The sequence below is a fragment of the Kogia breviceps genome, chromosome X (genome assembly GCF_026419965.1).
Source record: "Kogia breviceps isolate mKogBre1 chromosome X, mKogBre1 haplotype 1, whole genome shotgun sequence".
NCBI classification, from domain to species: domain Eukaryota; kingdom Metazoa; phylum Chordata; class Mammalia; order Artiodactyla; family Physeteridae; genus Kogia; species Kogia breviceps.
The window spans coordinates 122,473,497-122,486,573 of record NC_081330.1 but is presented as its reverse complement, the minus strand read 5'-3'; the positions used below and the strand labels follow the sequence as shown (position 1 = coordinate 122,486,573).

Sequence of the window (13,077 nt, the reverse complement as noted above, 5' to 3'; positions counted from 1 at the left end):
GCGCCAGCAGGGAAGCCCCATCTCCACTTTTAATATCTGTCAGCATGATCAATACCATACTTATTCAAGATACTCGATGCCACTGACATTGTAAACTACTTTTCCATGAAAAGACAGCTACATAAGAAATAAATTTAAATTAGCTTGAAAATTTTCTCATTTACACGTTTTCATAAGACAAGAAGAGAAGGATGGCATAAAAAGAAATGAGGTTGCGGATTTAGATTTGGTTTTCAAGGTGTCTTCTTCCTACCTGGTTCCGCATTTCTTTGGTAACATCTATGCTCGATTTCTCTCCAAAGGGGACTGTCAAAGGGTACAGATTTGTCCAAAATCTCCCCCACATATCGCCTATTTTAAAAAAAAGATTTCGTTAATATGTGGCAAAGACAACAGAAGTATAGACCTGATTTTACATAGTGCATGAGGTGGGATTGGTAAACAGGACACAGAGTATTCTAGAATTAATCTAGTTTCTGTGCTTCCTTTCACTACCTCTTTTCCTCTTCCCTTATTTTATATTTTCAACATTCCCTTCTTTTTTTACTGCCTCTAAAAGGTTAAAATGGCAGGAGATGATGTGGCAAAGTGTGTTAGGGAATCATCCCTGTTTCTCACATTTTAAATTACAATTCAAAGGCACAGTGTATTAAATATACGGGACATCATAGCTACTATAGATTAGAAATAGATTTATATAGTCCCTCATCCATGGGACAAAATACTACAAGTTAGACTATTAGTCATCTATGATATTGGATTCAAGATAGATCATATAGACAGACTTGTGGTTGCCAAGGGGGATGGAGGGGGAGGCGGGGATGGAGTGGGAGTTTAGGGTTAGCAAATACAAACTATTATATACGGAATGGATAAACAACAAGGTCCTACTGTAGAGCACAGGGAACTATATTCAATATCCTGTGATAAACCATGATGGAAAAGAAAAAAAAGAGAGAGATCATATAGGATCATCATTCAGGTATCTCTGCTAACTAACCAGTAACTAAGTTCCACTTTTATTACTATACTATAGGAATCCACTTAACTGGTTGATTTTTCAAGCATCTCAAACAAATGTTAAGCTGAATTCCAAGGCCAGAAACCCTAAAAGGGAAAAATGGATCTAGAAAAACATCAATCTCATAATAGGACCAGAATCCTGGCACCAAAGGAATGGGGAAAAATAACTACATAAAGAATATGTCAATGAACTCAAGTTTTAAAAGATAAAATACAGTAGAGATCAATGTAAAGTCCTATGCTTGAATTTTAAAGAAACATCTATCATAGAAATATGTGATATGTGACATCAGGCTGAAGCATATCCCACATGTAAAAGACCAAAAGGGACCCAACAAACAGTATGATGTGGCTTCCAAAACACAAATGTGACTGTAGGGTAAGTGAGTAGAATTACAGTGTCTAGAAGGAAACCATAGCACGATTTTTACTCCATGCTGGTCAAAGTTCATCTGGAGTAACTGTTCAGTTCTGAGAGTGATATTTGAAGAGGGACATCAACAAAGGATAGCTTGTCCAAAGGAGAACAAGTAGAAAAGTGAGATTTTAAAGAATGGTTGAAAAATCTATGTAGGATATTTAACATAAAAGAAGAAAATAGTGTATACATGATGATAACAGTAATACTCACTAAAATATACTGAGTACATACTCTTGTGCCAGGTACTACGCTGTGCCTTGACAATGGTTGTTTATAAATCTCTAGAAGGCCATCTTGTGGAAGAAGAATGGACATATTCTGGGTAACCTCACGGCATGGAATTAGGCAAAATGAATGGAAGGCATTAGAGGGGTGTTGATTCACCTCCACATAAGGTAGGACTTCGGGTTAGTTTACTTTGGGAGGAAGGAGCCACCTGACACCAGACAGGTTTAAGCAGAAAGTGAATTACCAAAGAACATCTGCCAAAGACACTGTAGACAGTATTATATATTGCATTAGAGGAAAAAGTCTCCACTGATCCTTTCTCCAGATTCCCCGCTGCTAAGAGAGAGGCTTGGCTGTGGAGAATCAGCTATCAGCAACTTAGCTTGACTATAGTGGGCATGCTATGTATGCAGGACATGAACTTCTCAAACACATATTTTATTTGGCCTCGGCTTCTGGGGTGAGGGACAGGGGAGGGAGGATGACCACTCTCTGGGGAATAAGGAGGTTGAATAAAGGGCCCCAGGTCTTGCATGGTCTACAAAAGCTCTATGGCAGGATCCAAAGTTCTTGGAAGATTGATTCTCCTCCTAAGCTAGGCATCTTCCTTCATGATGAAGACTTCATTCATTACTCATACGATTCCAAACCAAGTACTTTTCAGCAAAAGAAATTGTCGCAGTTGAACACTGAACTTAACAAAGCTTTCACTCAGGCTATACCTTAATTCTAGAAAGTCTTTCTCTCACCCCTGACCGCCCCCAGCCAACCAAGCTTCTTTCCTCTGACAATATGATGCTAAAATCCCACCTCGAGGATTAGCCAACCAAGTTGATTAATAAAACTTATTTTCCCCATTTCCACTCTCATCTCTCTAGTGATCTTAAATAAGCCCTTTATCCTATGGATTGTGGCCAACATAATAACTCTTTATGTATAAAGTAATGCACCAGAGAACAATTTAAAATGACTTCTCTGTTGAAGACAGTGCTTGTTTCAAACTGTGATTTCTATAATGTCACTAACTTCATTCACAGAATTTTTCAAAAGTTGGGCCTCACTCCAGAAAAACAACTTTATTGGTGGAAATGACAAAAAGCAAAGTACACAAAGAATTCCTGGAGTTTCTTACCAAGCAAATGGGCAGGGAGGCATCCAGTCGGACTGATGCGGGAAGGGTAGACATCCATCAACTTTGCCCTCACATAAGCGTGAAGTTGTTCATATAATGGTTTAATCTGAAAAGCTCAGGAAGAGAGTTTAAGACCAAGAATAGCCTATTTCCGATCCCCAACACTAAAAACAGGAGCTTCTTTAGACAAGTAGAATTTCCCTAAGTTCTAATTTCTTCTCCTCTGAAATATTCTGGAGAGTTTGAAAGCATTCATTCTTCCCAGATATCGATGGTGATCAGTTCCACTGCATAAAGCAATGAACACACCTGGAGGGATACAGATCCCAAAAGGAAGGCAGATGCCAAAAAAAAATTCATTTCTAAGATGCTACCTACTTCCTTCATTTTTAAACTGAAGTATCATTTACGAATAAAATTCACACATTTTAAAATGTATAGTTTCGTGAGTTTTAGTAAAGGTATACTTTTGGACAACCATCACTACCGCTCAGTTTTAGAACATTTCCAACATTCCCCAAAGTTTCCTTGCACCCATTTGCAGTCAACTCCATTCCCATTTCCAGCCCCAGTTGATCACTGAACTGATTTCTTTCTCTACCGTTTTGCCTGTTCTGCACATTTCATATAAATGAAACCATACAATATGTGACCTTTCATGTCTGGCTTCTTTCACTTGGCTTAATGTTTTTTAGGTTAATCCATGTTGTTGCATGTATCAGTGTTCATTCCTTTTTATTACTGAGTAGCATTTCACTGTATGAATACATCAGAGTTTGCTTCATTTAGTATCTTAAGGATAAAATACACCAGTTGAAGGACGACTAGGTTGTCTCCAGTTTGGGGCTATTATGAGTAATATCTCTATAAACATTCATGTATAAGTCTTTGTATGGCTATATGTTTTCATTTCTTTCACATAGATCGCTAAGAGTGAAATACCTTAGTCATATGGTAAATATGTGCTTAACTTTCTAAGAAACTGCCAAACCATTTTCCAAAATGGCTGTACCATTTTACATTTCTGTCCGCAGCACTTAGTACTGTCAGTCTGTTTTTCTTTCTTTTTTTTTTTTTCCTTATTTTGGCTGCGCTGGGTCTTAGTTGTGGCACGCGGGATCTTGAGTTGCAGCATGCAGACTCCTAACTGCGGCATGCATGCAAGATATAGTTCCCCGACCAGGGATTGAACCCCGGCCCCCTGCATTGGGAGCATGGAGTCTTACCCACTGGACCACCAGGGAAGTCCCCGTCAGTCTGTTTTAATCACAGCCATTCTGGTGGGAATGTAGTGGGTTTTTTTAAAAATTCAAGTATAGTTGATTTACACTGTTGTGTTAGTTTCAGGTGTACAGCAAAGTGATTCAGGTGTGTGTGTGTGTGTGTGTGTGTGTGTATATATGTATATACATGCACATATACATATATTATTTTTCAGATTCTCTTCCATTATAGGTTATTACAAGATATTGAATATAGTTCCCTGTGCTATACAGTAGAACCTTGTTATTTATCTATTTTATATCTAGTAGTGTGTATCTGTTAATCTCAAACTCTTAATTTATCCCTCCCCTGCTTCCCCTCTGGTAACCATAAGTTTGTTCTATGTGTTTGTGAGTCTGTTTCTGTTTTGTAGATAAGTTCATTTTCATCATTTTTAAGATTCCACATATAAGTGATATCATACGATATTTGTCTTTCTGTGACTTACTTCACTTAGTATGATCATCTCTAGATCCATCCATGTTGCTGCAAATGGCATTATTTCGTTCATTTTTATGCCTGAGTAATATTTCATTGTGAATATATATACCACATCTTCTTTTTCCATTTATCTGTCAATGGACACTTAGCTTGCTTCCATGTCTTGGGTATTGTAAACAGTGCTGCTATGAACATTGGGGTGCATGTATCCTTTCAAATCAGTGTTTTCCTTTTTTCTGGATATATGCCCAGGAGTGGGAGCGCTGGATCCTATGGTAACTCTATTTGTGGTGGTTCTTAATCATGGTTTTAATGTGCATTTCCCTAGTAACGTTTTATTTGCTCATTTGCCATTTGTGTAATTTCTCTGATGATGTACTTACTCACATCTCTTGCCCATTTCTTTTTCGGGGGGGTGGTGTTTGTCCTACTTCCGTTTTTGATAGCTCTGCCCAGCTATGGCTGTGACAGAACAGCTTCACATAAGAAGCTGGAAGGCACGGGGATGTGGGGGTCAAAACGAAGGAAGAGGGAGACATTGAGAGGTGTCTCTGGGGCACTTCTAATAGGACTCTCCCTTCCCTAGAACGTCTTCCTTAGCCAAAGATAAGGAAACAACAGTATCAAGTGTCCTGAGCAAGGAAGCAAAGCCTATGGCTCTGCTAACAAAGGAAGACAGCACAGGCCCCACAGAGCTCCTGAAACCCATGCCTTCTTATGATCTCAAAGACCACTCCTTCCTATACTCTTTCCTTCTCAAAATCTTCCTGTTGGTAATTGCTGGTCACTGGCTAAAAGGGAGAGAAAAGCAGAGCAATTCCGATCATCTGTAGCAGTTGCCCTGTGATTCCCTACAATCTGTTCAAGCTCGAATATCCCATAACTCTGAGGCCTGGGAACGACCAGCCAGTGTGTTAAGAACAAGCCAGAATGCTTTTGGTCCCTGCCCCTTCCTCCTGCACGCTGCCCTACATCTGTGTCTGCAGACGGTTCCCTGTTACCTCTGCGAAGGTACGTTCCACATCTGTGATCAACTGGCCGCGGCTGTAGTCATAGTCACCTGCCCCCGTCACTTCATAATCGCCTCTCCAATAGTCCCCATAGTCCTCATAACCTGTTTTTCAAAAGAAGAAAAATGAGAACATCTGCAAAGAAAGAGACAAAGCACAATATACATAGAACAGCTTTCCTGGGAGGTTAAAAACTCCAAACACCTGTCACATGTTTATTGCCCTTCTAAATATCAACTCAAAGGGATGCAAAGAAATAAGAACACTAGCTAATGTGTCCAAAATTTAACTCATTATCTCATCTGCTAAGCACAAAAACTCTACAAGACAGACAGTATTATAATCCCCGTGGTGCAGGGTAACAGCCTGCTCTTGGCCGGTTAAATGATTCGTCCGAGGTCACACAACTGGTGAGGAGCAGAGGCGCGCTCCGAGTCTCCTAACCCCGGGTCTCTACTCTCTCCATAGGTCAATTCGCATCTTTAGCTTTAAAACATGTGATTGGATCTTTAAATTCTCGTTTTGCTCAGGGCCTTAGATTTTCAAATCTAACCCAACTCGTCTTGGACACGGCCACAGTGGGCCTGTGTTTGTTGGCAAATTGTATGTATGCTTCATGAAGTGTCGTGTTATCAGGAAATGCAAGCTTGTGTCGGGATGATAGTTAATAAAGTTTGTAACTGTATTTTCGCAACTTTTATTTTACGTGCACATTGGCAATGGATGATCAGGAAGATGAGGAGACAAGTAAATATTTGGACGGAAGGATGCGGCGATGGGCTCCTGCCTCCAGCTTGCCTATGGCTTGAGAATATGAGTTTAAGTGGTAGTGAAAGACATTTAGAAAGAACAGATGAAAAATTTCTTTCCTTCCTCAACCCCAGAGCATAAATTAATTCATAATGCCATGGCTTTGGCTCATTATTCAGGCTGGAGGCTAAGTTAAGAGATATGGGAAATTTCTCACCATGTTAAGACTTTGATGACCACGTGATTTGAGTTATAATTACAACTACAGAGAATAGTTAGGTTTCCAGCCTAAACTACTCCGATGTGTCTCTTTCTGGGACACCACTCTGACATAAACACACAAATGACCTTTGAGAATGAACTGCGGCAAGATGGGAGTTTAGGGGAGAGATGGTGTCTCTGACTCTCATCCTTTCTGGTAAATAGAATCGATCAATCCCCCAGACTACCTCAGGAACCCCTGGGGGCCTAAGCCCTTCCCAGACAACTGATTTGTTTGAGGCCTGGTAACTCAGTCTCACTCTTGAGCCCTTTCAACTGTAGAGTGTCAATTCACCTTTCCTTAATCCCTGGTGGTCTCCTCTTTGAGACACATAACCTAATTGTTCAGCGGGTGATCGTTAAATTAGGAATACCCCTTATATCAAAGGGCAGGCTTGGTGAGTCATGAGAAATAGCCCCGCAGCCCTGTAGAGAGCTTCAGAACCGCCCCAGCCCAGCAAACTCACTGTTGGCTCTGGCCATCTCATTTTCCAGGACCACGTACTCTTCATAAAATGGCCTCAGCTGCTTGCCGACCTCAGCCCTCCAGCTTTCCCAAGCCCAGAGCCTCCGATTGTAGTCTTTGCTGTTTTCCATTATGTCATCCAAACCTATTACCGCAAAGTACCCAAAGGGAAATAAACATGCATTTGTAAAGTTTTGATTTGTAAAGACTTACATGAAATTCAAAGAATTAAAAGGCTGGCAGACATCAAGGTCATAAAGTTGTTCAATGAAATCTCATGATTCATTCACTTCCTCACCCTTTTTATAGTTTCAAAATATTTCTGCAGAGAAAATAAACCACTGAGATCATTGAACTATTAGTCTAATTAAATTACTTCAGTGTGACAGAATTTACAGTGCAGTTTTTTTTTAAAACTTAAAAGAGCATCTGTGTGCTGAAACACACACATTTGGAATCTTCCCCTCTTTGGATGATCCATCTGAAAGGCACAATGTCGTCATCTAATGTTAATCGTTTTTTTTTTTTTTTTTTTTGGCTTTACGTGGGCCTCTCACTGTTGTGGCCTCTCCCGTTGCGGAGCACAGGCTCCGGACGCGCAGGCTCAGCGGCCACGGCTCACGGGCCCAGCCGCTCCGCGACACGTGGGATCCTCCCAGACCGGGGCACGAACCGGCGTCCCCTGCATCGGCAGGCGGACTCTCAACCACTGCGCCACCAGGGAAGCCCAATCGCATTTTTAAAGCTTGGAATAAAAAAAGTAAATTTTATAATCACTGCTCAAAATTAATAGCCCACCTGGTTCAAGTACTAAGCACTCCTGTGTATTTGGGTCCAAAACTTTCCCACTACTGTAGATGGCGCTCATTGTATTTAGAATTGTGTTCAACTGCAAAGTAAAGATAATAAACAATGTTAAAAGTGGAAGATGTACAAAAGAGAATGCTAATGTAGAGATGTCCTTTCAACCATGTGATTTTTTTATGCCTCAAAATACAGCAGCTCACATCTTCTTGGCTAAGTATCTTCTTTCATGTAGGGTTGGAACACCTCAGTTAAATTTTCCCACCATCAACTAGCACAGACGGGCCTTATAAGCACATGATAAATATATGTGGAGTGACTGAAAGAAAACCAACAGATCTACCAAAATCCCAAGAATGTTTCTCACCCACACACGCACAGAGCAGTGCATTTCTTGTTCCATTCAGCCTTCACTGAGTGCACATTTATTGAACCTCTGCTATGTCCTACACCCTGACAATTATGACATGAACAAGTCACTGGTCCTCAAGGACCCCACAATCATGCGACAGTGAGACAATCATGCAAACAATGATTACATAATAGAGTGACAGGTACTATAACTGTCTCCAAAAAGTGATGTGGCAGCATGGGTGGGGGGTGGAGAAATTAATAACCTGGAGATTCAGGAATGGCTTCAAAGAGGGGGCACAATAGAGCTGTGTCTTGGAAGAGAGGTAGGAATTGGTCAAGTAGAGAAGGGAAGTAGAGGACAGAGCTTACAAGACAGAAGAAGGTTGAGAAAGACAAGGCATTTTCAGGGAGTGGTGACATGAGAGAGAAAACTGGGGTAGTGGTGTTGATTGAGGGGCACGGAGGATGGGAGAATAGAGAGAGAAGTAGGGGCAGATCATGAGCAGCCTTCTATGACTTACTGAAGAGTTTAACTTTTACCCTGTAGGTAAAGGAACATAAAGGTAATAGAGTAAAGCAGTGCTACTCAAAGTATGGCCCATGGACCAGTGCAAGTCAGCAAATAGTTTGTTTCTCATCTATGAGAAGCACAGGAATTGAGAGAATAAATGTTTATAAACTTTTAAAAACGATTTGCTATTTCCATGACAGCTAAGCATGTGATCAATGAAATTAACCAAGCACTGATCTGGGATGGATTGGAAATAAAGAAAGACAGGGAAGAAGGGAGGGAGGGAGGAAGGAAGGAAGGAAAGAAGGAAGGAAAGAAGGGAGGGAGGGAGGGAGGGACTGGTTCTCTCCCATAGATGATTTAAGAAGCACTGGAGGAATGGCCCTGTTTCCCCTTCTCCTATTTCTCTCTTCCGTTATTCCTTCACTCTACTACAAGAGCCATTATCCTAAAACATGAAACAGATCTCATGCTGAAAACTTCAACAAGATCCCACAGTCCAAAGGAATAAACCTAAGTCCCTTACCATGGCACAAAACCCCTCCTGGTCTCTTTCTCTATCTGCTTTTTCCATCTTCCCTCCTTCCTCTCCAATGAATTCATGCATCCTTGAGTCTCCCCTCCTCCCAAACACTTCAAGCTCTTCTTACATGCAGTTCAGTGATTTTTAATCCTGGCTGCACATGAGAATTATCTAGGGATCTTTTAAAAATACAATGTCCAGTTTCCATCTAGACTAGACCAAGCTCTAGATTGTAACAGAGCAACGGGCAAGGTTTCACACGGTGTCCTTGTGGAAAAGATGGGGAAGGGCGAAATGGATAAAATAAAGTGGATTAATAACTATTTGAATAATGGGCCCCAAAGAATGCAGGATAATAAACAACAACTTGTAGGAAGACACATGCCATATGGTTTTATCTTTGTCCTTATCGTGCATTTTTCTTTTTATAGATTCAGATAAGAACACAGTACCAGAGGGCAAGCAGCTGAGAAAGACTTTGATGTTAAATAGCCAAATCTTAGATTAAAATATTTCAATAGATCAAATCAAGGGTCTGTCAGTTATGATTTGCAGACCAATCCTGTCTGCTGCCTGTTTTTGTAAAGTTTTACTGGAACACAGCCATGCCCATTTGTTTCTGTGCCAGCTGTGGCTGATTTCCCGCAATAAGAGCAGATTCTCTCAGAGGGACAGAGACAGTATGGCCCACAAACCTAAAATATCTACTATCGCTCCCTTTAAAGAAAGAAAGTTTGCTGACTCCTGGGCTAGAGAGATAGGATGAGAGATTTTTATTTTAACAGGGGTGAATATAGGCTTTCTTGAATTTAGACAAACTACCCACATAAGAATAGAATTTTCAAAGGTATCATTTTTGGAGCAACACGGAATTTGACTGCCAAAAAACCAAAGCAAGCAAACAGAAGCCTAATGTAATCCTGGACTGTCTCGGTAGATGTGAAGCACAGGACCAGGACGTCGTGCCCCCGCTCACCTCCATGCAGACCCAAACCCACTCGCAGGGCTGTGTTCAGTCCAGGGATACTGACAAAATGAAGCCAGAGACTAGGACTGGTCAGGGAACTTGAAACCATCGTATAAGGGAAAATTGACAGAGTGAAGGATGTTTAGCCTAGAGAACAAAAGACTCTACCAGTTAAAAAAAAAAAAATTACCTGCCTTCCTTTATTTAAAGACCATTATGGGAGAGAGCAATTTGGCTCGAGAAGGCGGTACAAAGTGGAGGTAAAGCACTTTATGCTCAACGGAGGGAGTATCTTGCCATCAGTTAAGAGGGACCCACGTATGGAACTGGCGTCTTGGAAAGAAGCGAGTGGCCCATCCCTGAAGTAGTTTGAGCTGGGGTGGTTTAGCTACTTGTTAAAGAAGTTGCAGAGGAGAGTCAAGAATCAAAGGGGTGGGGGAGAAGCAGACGACATACAGGGCTTCTCTAGCTTAGCACCACTGACGTTTTGGACCAGACGACTCGTCTTTGGGGGCTTCCTTGTGCCTTGTAGAGTGTTTAGCAGCATCCCTACCCGCTAGATGCCAACAGCACCCCTCAACAGTTGTAAAAACCACAAAATGTCTCCAGATATTGTCAAATGTCCCCGGCGGGCAAAATCACTCCCGGTTGAGAAGCACGGACATGGGCTAAGTGCCTGGTCCGCAGGAAGGTGACCTCTGTCACTGTGTCCACACACACCACGGCGCCCTCAGAATCGTGGTTTAACAATGTGTCCTAACATACCAGTGTCCTCCTTCACTCGCAAAGGATTCCGGTTTGGACGATAAGTTACGTGGCCACCCCACCGAGGCGCAGAGCTCTTTCTATTGTGAGCATTGCTATCTTGGCGGATAAAGGAAGCAGCCAGGGGTGATATTAATGTTTAAGATTTCTCCAATATTTCAACTCTTGGGGTCAATGCTAGCACGTCACGTACTCGTTTGCTCTTGTCTGCTGAGAGCACTGAGGTCCCACTCTGCTGAAGGGCCTGCAATTGACGCTTGAGTGTGAGATTCTGAATTTCTTCCAGTGGATAAGTTTTGGCAGTCCTGGACTGTTCTTCATAAAAGGCAGACCATGTGGCCCTGGCTGCATTCTGAAACGACAAGAAATAAAATAATAATAATAAAGTCGAAGTTAGAAGGGCACTGCTCGAATAGACAGAACAGAAGATTTAGTCCAAAGAGCATCTGGTGGAACATTTAATATTTCCTGAGTGATTTAATTCTCTGCTTTGCTGAAGGTCAAAGTTTAGGTTAAGAGTGACCAAGCCACTCTTGGTCACTCTCTCTTTCTGACCTACTGCTTAGTTTTCCCAAGGGTCCTGTCCCCAGAACTGGAAGTGAATTCTTACATAGGATTCATGTTGTGAGGCCCTGGAAGGTATGGCCTTAGCACTTGTGACGTGGGCGAGTTGTTCAAGGATGCAAGGATGAGTGCTCTAAAGGGAGAGTCCAGCAGAGCCCAGAGCGGACTTCCTGGGCATACAGCTCCTCATGGCGATGAGAACCAGTTTACAGGAAGCTCCGTGGTGCCATGATATACCAGAGATTCTGACCTTAAAGTATGATCCCCAGTCAAGGCTGCCCAGAACATGGCCATTTGGTAGCTGTGGTGATTTTCTACCAGCAAAAGAAACCAATAAGCAGGTGATGATGCCAGGATTCACTTGCCCCCCCCATCTTGACCATCAGTAGGCAAGTGGACTTCTCCAGACTTATCCAATGCAGTCTTCTCTCAGCGCACAAGCTCATTGCCATTTATCAAAGACTGAAATGAGCAACTATTTTGTACATTGTACTTCTCTAGATCCTAGAAAAGAGGTAGCATATGAGGCGAGTAAGAACTCCACTCCTTGAGTCAGACACTTCTGACTAGCTGCTGTGAGCTTGAGCAAATTACTTAGCCTCTCTGACTCATGTTACCTTACCCGTAAAATGAGAGTAATAATAGTAGAACTTACCTCAAAGGGTTGCTGTAAGGGCGAGAAAATTTAACAAGTAATATGATGCCTATCAAAGTGCCTGGTACATCCCAAGCATTTAAAAATCATAGCTACTTTATCACTTACAGGGAAAAAAGTCCTTGTCCTTAAGTTGCTGACGGTTTTATCAAACAGATAAGATATGCATCGTGAATGTTTCATTACTGAAACAAGAGCGTATGATAATGTATAAACTATGAGTGGGGCTAAGCAGTTCCTGTTACAGGGACCAAATTTGGCAAGCCCTCGTGGAGGAGGTGGAACTTAAGACAGACCTTAAAGTACGCAGGAGATAGATGGGTGTAGAGTACTTTGCAAAATAATTTACCTCATTTGGTCTTCTTAACAACCCCACGAGATAGAAAATTATTCTATTTCCAGTTTTCCTATGTGTAGAAAGGGGCTAAGAGAAATAAATAAAGAGTGGAGCTGGCAACTAGCTGCCAGTATCTGGATCCTGGATCCTGTGGTGGGCAGACACTAAGACAGCTCCTGTGATCCCTACTTCCTGGTGGTGTACACCCTTGTGTGTCCCCCTCCCCTTGAGTGTGAGCAGGACCTGTGACTCACTTCTAACTGGGAGAACATAGCAAAAGTAACAGGACGTACAAGTTTATGTTACATAAGGTTGCCATTTTTACCTTGCCAGAAGACTCTCCCTTGCTGATTTTTTTTTTTTTTTTTTTTTTTGCGGTATGCGGGCCCCTCACTGCTGTGGCCTCTCCCGTTGCGGAGCACAGGCTCCGGATGCGCAGGCCTAGCGGCCATGGCTCACGGGCTTAGTTGCTCCGCGGCACGTGGGATCTTCCCGGACCAGGGCACGAACCCGTGTCTCCTGCATCGGCAGGCGGATTCTCAACCACTGCGCCACCAGGGAAGCCCTCCCTTGCTGATTTTGATGCAGCAAGATGCCATGTT

The 13,077-nt window shown here is 42.2% G+C and overlaps 1 protein-coding gene across 3 annotated transcripts in view; it reads right to left on the bottom strand.

The window, feature by feature from the left end:
* Positions 1–13,077, bottom strand: part of ACE2 (angiotensin converting enzyme 2) — a 100,806-nt gene that overhangs the window by 27,729 nt on the left and 60,000 nt on the right. For all 3 annotated transcript variants that reach the window (XM_059050857.2, XM_067024170.1, XM_067024169.1), the window contains 6 exons: positions 11,113–11,271; positions 7,794–7,884; positions 6,997–7,140; positions 5,510–5,622; positions 2,805–2,910; positions 254–351 (listed from right to left, as the gene is read on the bottom strand). In XM_059050857.2, the coding sequence (XP_058906840.1) occupies positions 254–351; positions 2,805–2,910; positions 5,510–5,622; positions 6,997–7,140; positions 7,794–7,884; positions 11,113–11,271 (711 nt within the window). The remainder of the gene's footprint in view (positions 1–253; positions 352–2,804; positions 2,911–5,509; positions 5,623–6,996; positions 7,141–7,793; positions 7,885–11,112; positions 11,272–13,077) is intronic.